The sequence below is a fragment of the Wolffia australiana genome, chromosome 9 (assembly GCF_029677425.1).
Source record: "Wolffia australiana isolate 7733 chromosome 9, ASM2967742v1".
NCBI classification, from domain to species: Eukaryota; Viridiplantae; Streptophyta; class Magnoliopsida; order Alismatales; family Araceae; genus Wolffia; species Wolffia australiana.
In genome coordinates this window covers 10,492,986-10,499,659 of record NC_135843.1, presented here as the reverse complement: position 1 = coordinate 10,499,659, position 6,674 = coordinate 10,492,986, and the positions used below count along the sequence as shown (strand labels likewise).

The window sequence follows — 6,674 nt, the reverse complement described above, 5'->3', positions numbered from 1 at the left end:
TGTGCCCAACATATGTCTTATTCTCTTTATCACCTTTGGCAGAAATCGCCTTTGAACAATAAATGAGATGTGCACATATTAGAACAAGAATAGAGAAATAAGAAGAAAATACAATTTTCTTATATGTCTGCAGAATATAATAGAACTCTTTCTTCTGCCCCGCTGCAGTCTCCATGGTGTGAATGAGTGGCCATGGATGAGCTTTTCTAGAGAGAGATTCTAGGGAGAGACACCGTAACCGTTGGGATGAGACTGCTGCCATCTCCAGGCAATCGCCAGACTCTGTTCGAGGTTGGTGTGCTTGGCTGACCAGTTCAACTCCCGCTTGATCTTCGACGGATCACTGAACACCTCGGCATAGTCGCCGGGCCTCCTGCTTAGATACTCCACTTTGATGTTCTTCCCTGTCGCCTTCTTGCACGCCTCCACAAACTCTTTCACCGATCTCCCTGCTCCAAGACAATAATGTGTTATAGAGAGAGGGAGGGAGGGAGAGAGAGAGAGAGAGATATGATCATCTAGTTCCCCCAGAACTAGAAGAAAGGTGCCACATTGATATAAATAGATAATAGATATATGATCATCTGCCCCTCACAGAGAACCAGAAGAAAGGTCAGGTAGTTCTATAGGGAAAAAGATTTATGATTACCCCATCTCGCAGAGAAGAAAGGTTACATCGTGGTATAAAGAGAGAGATGCATGATCATCCGCATCTTGCAGAGAACTAGAAGAAAAATCAGATAGAGCTATAGATAGACATTTGTGATCATGTGAATTTCCCAGAGAACAAGAAAAAGATTTAGAAGTGTTATATACATACATACACATATATACATATACATGATCACCTGCTTCTCCCAGAGAACCAGAAGAAAGGTTAGGTAGTTCAACGGGCTAATAGATCTAAGATTACCTGCGTCTCCCAGATAACAAGAAAGGTAAGATAATTTTTTTTAAAGAAAGGAAGGTTAAGATAATGCAATGGAGAGATTTCTGATCATCTGAAACTCGCAGAGAACAAGAATAAAGGCTAGATAGAGCTATTTAGAAAATTTTATGATAATCGGAGCCTCGCAGAGAACCAAAAGAAAGATCAGATAGGGTTATAGAGAGAGAGAGATTGTTAGAGAAAGAGATACGTGATCATCTGCATGTCCTTGAAAGCCCCAAAAAATGTTACGTAGTGTTATGGAGAGAGATACATGATCATCTGGATCTTGCAGAGAACCAGAGAAAATGTTAGAGAGCGATATGGAGAGAGATTCGTGAGCATGTGTCTGCAAGTAACCAGAAAAGAGACAGTGGTATTTATAGAGAGAGAGATGACCATCTACATCTCTCTTTGAACCGGAAGAAATGTTAGATATTTTTATAGAGAGAGGTACATGACCATCAGTGTCTTTCAGAGAACCAGAAGAAAGGCTAGAATTTATGGGATCGGTTGAATGATCATCATGACCATCATTTGTTTCTCCCATAAAACATGGAGAAATATTTACTTTGAATAGGATGATACCTGATCATCTTCGTATATCAGAGACCCAGAAGAAATGTTAGACAATGTTATAGAGAGACAGAGAGAGACTTGATCAACTGCACTTCGCATAGAACACGAAGAATGGTTAAATTCTGGTTACTCAGAAAACTTGGATTCAGAATTGGTTTGATTACGATCTGAAATGAAAGTTTGAACTTAGATTAAAAGATGTCTAGGGGAAAGAAGGAAAACCTTTTCCAGTGCCCACATTGTAGATGCCAATGTTGCCCGACCTGGCATGATCCAGAGCCTTGACGTGAGCGTCCACCAGATCTGTGACGTCAATGTAGTCCCTAATACAGGTTCCATCGCCAGTGGGGTAATCACTACCCCTGACCTGCCCCAAGCAACATCATCAAAAGATTCATCTTTCTTGAAACCAGCGTAGAGAATTCAGGAAGTTATTGATAATTCATGGAAAATGTGAAACTAAAAGTAAAAATTCCATATTGATCCTTTAACCTCATGGAATTGAGTTGATTGAGCCAGGTTAACTGCTTTTGGACTTAACTATAAGATCGCAGACTTTGGATACTCTTCTTACGAATACAAGGTTATATCTTATTACGAATTCCAATGAATTATCCAAAGCAGTGTGCATGCTTTATTAGTTTAAATAGTTTTGCATTTTGCAAAAAGAACGAGCGATGATAAAACTTTTTCTAAGGATGAGAAATTTCATAAATACTCAAATCCTCTGTCCTGGATCATAGAGGAAGTGCCCGAGATTCAAGAGTTACTTCAGCAAGGGTATGTGAGAGAATTGATATATCATGTTTTGAATCTCAGATGCAATCACCTTGAGGCCAGGAATAATGCCAAGGGCTGCATCAAAGCAGGCACCAGAAATCCTGCCATGTTCACGGAGCTCAGGCCTTGGGGCTTCCCCAAGCCGTCCCTCAGGGTCCGAGCCAATGACGTTGAAGTACCTGGAAAGGTAAATGACAATTCAAGTTTCTCCCTCTTTTAGAATTATCATAGATACTGTCGATGGAGCCCGATTTCCTTTCAAGAGATCCTCCTGATTTAGTTTTTCGCAGATGATGATGAATTCATCATCGTTGTTGTCATCATTGAATTTCATCGTCCTCCAAAATTGGATGAACGAGAGTGACAATATTGTCATCCACTGTTGGCTTAAAAGGATAATGGCTCAATCCACTCATCATCATCATCGTTGATGCATAAAAGGGGTTGGCCAACAATGACAAATTCATCTACTGTCTTCCCAATATCTCGTCATCATAATCATCATCCATGTTTGGACCTCAGACAAATAATGATGATGAGTGGACAATGACTAGGATGATTTGTATTGACTTTCCTCCAGTTTAGGCCATTTACCAATAGCGATGATGACAATGATTTCTCATCAACCCATAGATGGAGATGACGAGCAGATGATCTCTGACAATACTCGACAGAGATCTTTAATGACTTTTTTCAGGGCCTGAATTCGTATTCTCTGGAATACCTATGTCAACTCGGCAACGGATTTCCAAATCTTGCCGGGGGACCAAATTAATAATTGACTATCGTTTCTTAGCTTGATGAAACCAACAAATCTCACCAATACATGTCTACCTGCCCCCACCTCTTCTGAGATCAAATTCTCTATATCAGGAGTATCCATGTCTATTTTCTGATCTACAGCCACTTCCAAAGATGATCATGCATCCAGAACTCTTTGGGAAATTTATAACCCTTGCAACACCCTTTGAGATAGAAAAGAGAACGAACCTCAGAATCATGACTGCTATGCCAGACCTCCTGGAGTAGTCTATGATCATGTCCTCCGCCATCTTCTTTGCCCTTCCATAGGGATTAATTGGAGCCTGGACAGATATTCAAGGCCTGAGGAAGGAAGAACCACACTCTAAACCTTCAGATAGTGTTTGCAGATGATGACAAAAAATCGTCATCGTCATGTAAAACCCATCATCGTCATCCACTACTGCTTTAGCTATGGTGATGGTTTTGTCATCGTCATTGCCATCCTGAGTGCAGACGATTGTCTCTCATCATTAGAGGTTAACATAGGGAGAGTAACAAGAGGCAATGATGAAACAAAATCATCATCATCGTCGTCTTGATGATGATGAATCACAGGGAGGATAACCCCTCGTCATCCTCTCGTCATCATCTTCGGTGATCGCAAACACTACATTGAGCCCACCTGCGGAGTTTCCTCTGTGATGGGCATTGTCTTGGGTTCTCCGTAGGTGGCACAGGTGCTCGAGTAAATCAACCTCTTGATCCCGTAGGTTGCCATGGCTTCCAAAACCACGAGAGTGTTTGAAGTGATGTTGTGGTAGTATCTGTGCCAAAGAAAGTCGACTTTTTATCAAAAAAATATATGAAAGCTATAAAACATACCTTTTGTGATCCAAAACAGAAATAGAAGGAAAACAAGATCAGGGAATGATATTTGAGCATGAAGAGCATCAAAATAAGTATTTTAACAGGGCTGAAAGTATTTGAAGGGGCAATGATACCTTAGCGGCTCTTGTGTACTCTCACCAACATAGGCAACGGCCGCAAAATGCATAACAGCATCGAAAGCATTCTCTGAGAAAATTTTATTGACCTGATCCTCGATTAAGTTCAACTGACGGTAAATTTAGAAAAAAGTATGTCTTTATTTGAAAAAAAGCAATCTGAACGGCTGATGTGGATACGGCCTTCGAATCTCCCAGATCCGCTAAAATGAATTGTAGCCTTCCCGGCTGGGGAAACAGATTATGGAGAGTTCTAACCGCACCAATGTTTCCTCGAGAAAGATTGTCCTGTCACAAGGATTTCAGCTTGTTCTACACAATATTGATTTAAAGGTGTACTATCAAAGAATTTTACCACTATGGTCACTCTATAATTGTCCTTTAATAGCCTAAGAGCAGCGTGTGAGCCGATGTAGCCAGCACCACCAGTAACAAGTATATGTCTGACCCCAGGCTCATGCTTGGAAAACTAAAAATAAAATAAACAGTAAAAGACGAAGGTTAACTATCAAAAATATAGACCACAGGTCTCTAGCAGTTTCCAAAAGATTAAGCATTACTTCATTAAGGAAATAATTATGGCAGGCAAATCGTTGAGGAAAATGAGATAAAACAACTTTTAATTAAAGAGTATTTTATAATTCAAAAAAAATTTAAAAATATTTTATGGAATGCTTACTGGAGATGCGATTCGTTGTCCAAGATTATGCTTCAGGGCAAGAACGACTACTAAGATCAGGAGGATGGTTAGTAATGACCTCCACAGATAACGAGGATTCCCCCTTGAATCTGTCAACAGTTGCTGTGTTTTAGGGATCGCAAGAGAAAATTTCTAATGAAATAGAAAATTAAAAAAAAAGCATGCAGGGCATAATAACATTGAACTGGCTTGCAGTTCACAAGGGAGATACTAATTTGAAAGAGATCAATCTGGATCACGATAGTAACAACACAGTCTTATGGTGTATAGATCAAAATAACATCTCTGCTTAAGGAGAAATTCTCGGAAAATTTTAAATCTTATTGGTAGAAACCCAAAATTAAATAAGAGAGAGAGAGAGAGATATCAAGATTGAGAGAGAGTTTGCTGTTTCTATCGAGAAAAATGATCACCAAAGTATAAATCAAAGTAACATCTCTGCTTTAGGAGAAACTCGCATTAATTTTGAACGATGCATGGAAGAAGAAAAATTATAGACGACAGAGATGTAGAAAGATTGAGAGAATGCGTTTGATGTTTGCATGGAGGTTTAAAGAGCACCAAAGTATGCATCAAAGTATCTTCTTCGCTTCAAAACAGATATTCGCAGTAAATTTTGATTTCTCGCCATGGAAACGCAAAATTTTGGAACAGAGATTGAGACAAAGAAAATTTATCACCGAAAAAGAGAAAGAAGAGAGAGAGATTGGTATATTAATGGATGAAGTTTATCATCGAAGGCCCTACCTGACAAGATCCAAGGGCTGCCAGCTCTCGTCGACTGCGCCTTCATCTTGCCGACAGGTAGAATGGAAACGTCGACTTTCGGCGAAGAAGTCGGACCCAACCAAGAACTTCTCTTCCCCGTTCTAGCATACAAACAGTTTTCAGCGACTCAATTTTAGGAAAGATACAAAAAAGGGTGAAAAAACCCATCAATCAAAACTTAGAACAGAGGCACGGCGAGGTAAAACAACGAGGGCTTGAGAATTCGCACCGCGAAATTCCAAATCAGGACAGAGGAAGAATCAAGATCAACCAAAGATCCCGAACAATTCAACGAAGACTAACCCGGATCGAAATTTAAGAAATTCAGATAAAAAAAAGAGTAATCAACGGGGAGGATAGGCAAGAAGAAATCCTCGCAGGAAAGTCGATCCTTCGCTAGTCGCTGATCTCGAACACAAGCCCGACATGAAATTCAAAGAAATTCAGACAAATAAAATTGAATAGAAAGAAGAATTGACAGAAGAAATCTTTGAAGGAAAGTAGATCCTTGCCGCGCTTCTCCTGCCGCCATGGCCGCGATTCCAGATGCTCTATTTCCCCGTCTCAAGCTCTTTAATCAGAGCCCGGCAGACCCATTATAAAGAACAACGCAAACATCGAGGATCTAGAGAGAGAATGGGCCCATCATGCAGCACAGAGCCAAAAAGACAGAAAGAGAGAGACATAGGGACGTAGAGGCTAGAGAGAGAGATAAAAACATGGAGAGAGAGATACATAGATAGAGAGATGGATATATACAGAGATGGATAGATAGAGAGAGAGACTTACTGGTAGCCTTCGTGGGCAGATGGGTTTCTCGAGGGGAACAGTATTTTCTCAGTACTTAGTCGGAATTCTGGGAATTCTGAAGCGGATTCGGCGACGGTATCGTCTTCTTTGGGGGATTTTCCGCTGGAGGTGATGATATGCGATAAGCAAAGGTAGAACTGCGGCGACCCAGATCGCAATTTCAGTTGTATATTGAGAAATGGGGCCAGACGGAGGTGGAGAAGAAGAGGCCTGTGCGAGGGAAGGCCATTGATGTGGGTTTTTCTCTGTCAAGTTGCTTGGTCGTCGCTTCGCTCGGAGTTAGGCGACGAGTCGTAGAGAAAGGCTATGTATAAACGTCAGGAGACTATGAGATCGCCGAGTTCCTCAGTCTACCTACTCC

At 40.8% G+C, this 6,674-nt stretch overlaps 1 protein-coding gene across 1 annotated transcript; it reads right to left on the bottom strand.

The window, feature by feature from the left end:
- LOC144707573 (putative UDP-arabinose 4-epimerase 2) lies at positions 1-6,128 on the bottom strand. The gene is made up of 11 exons (XM_078580755.1): positions 6,016-6,128; positions 5,483-5,604; positions 4,715-4,824; positions 4,391-4,504; positions 4,216-4,323; positions 4,033-4,124; positions 3,714-3,855; positions 3,278-3,372; positions 2,337-2,466; positions 1,730-1,874; positions 1-449 (listed from the first exon to the last, which is right to left on the bottom strand). Exons 1-11 carry the CDS (start codon positions 6,033-6,035, stop codon positions 220-222), a joined length of 1,308 nt encoding a protein of 435 aa, XP_078436881.1. The 5' UTR covers positions 6,036-6,128; the 3' UTR covers positions 1-219.
- Positions 6,129-6,674: the final 546 nt, after the last annotated feature.

Coding starts and splice junctions, on each gene's coding strand:
- LOC144707573 (XM_078580755.1), bottom strand. CDS start 6,035: ATGGCGGCAGGAGAAGCGCG. Junction 4,825..5,482: donor CAGCCCTTGGATCTTGTCAG/GTAGGGCCTTCG, acceptor AACTGTTGACAG/ATTCAAGGGGGAATCCTCGT. Junction 4,505..4,714: donor GACAACGAATCGCATCTCCA/GTAAGCATTCCA, acceptor TTTTATTTTTAG/TTTTCCAAGCATGAGCCTGG.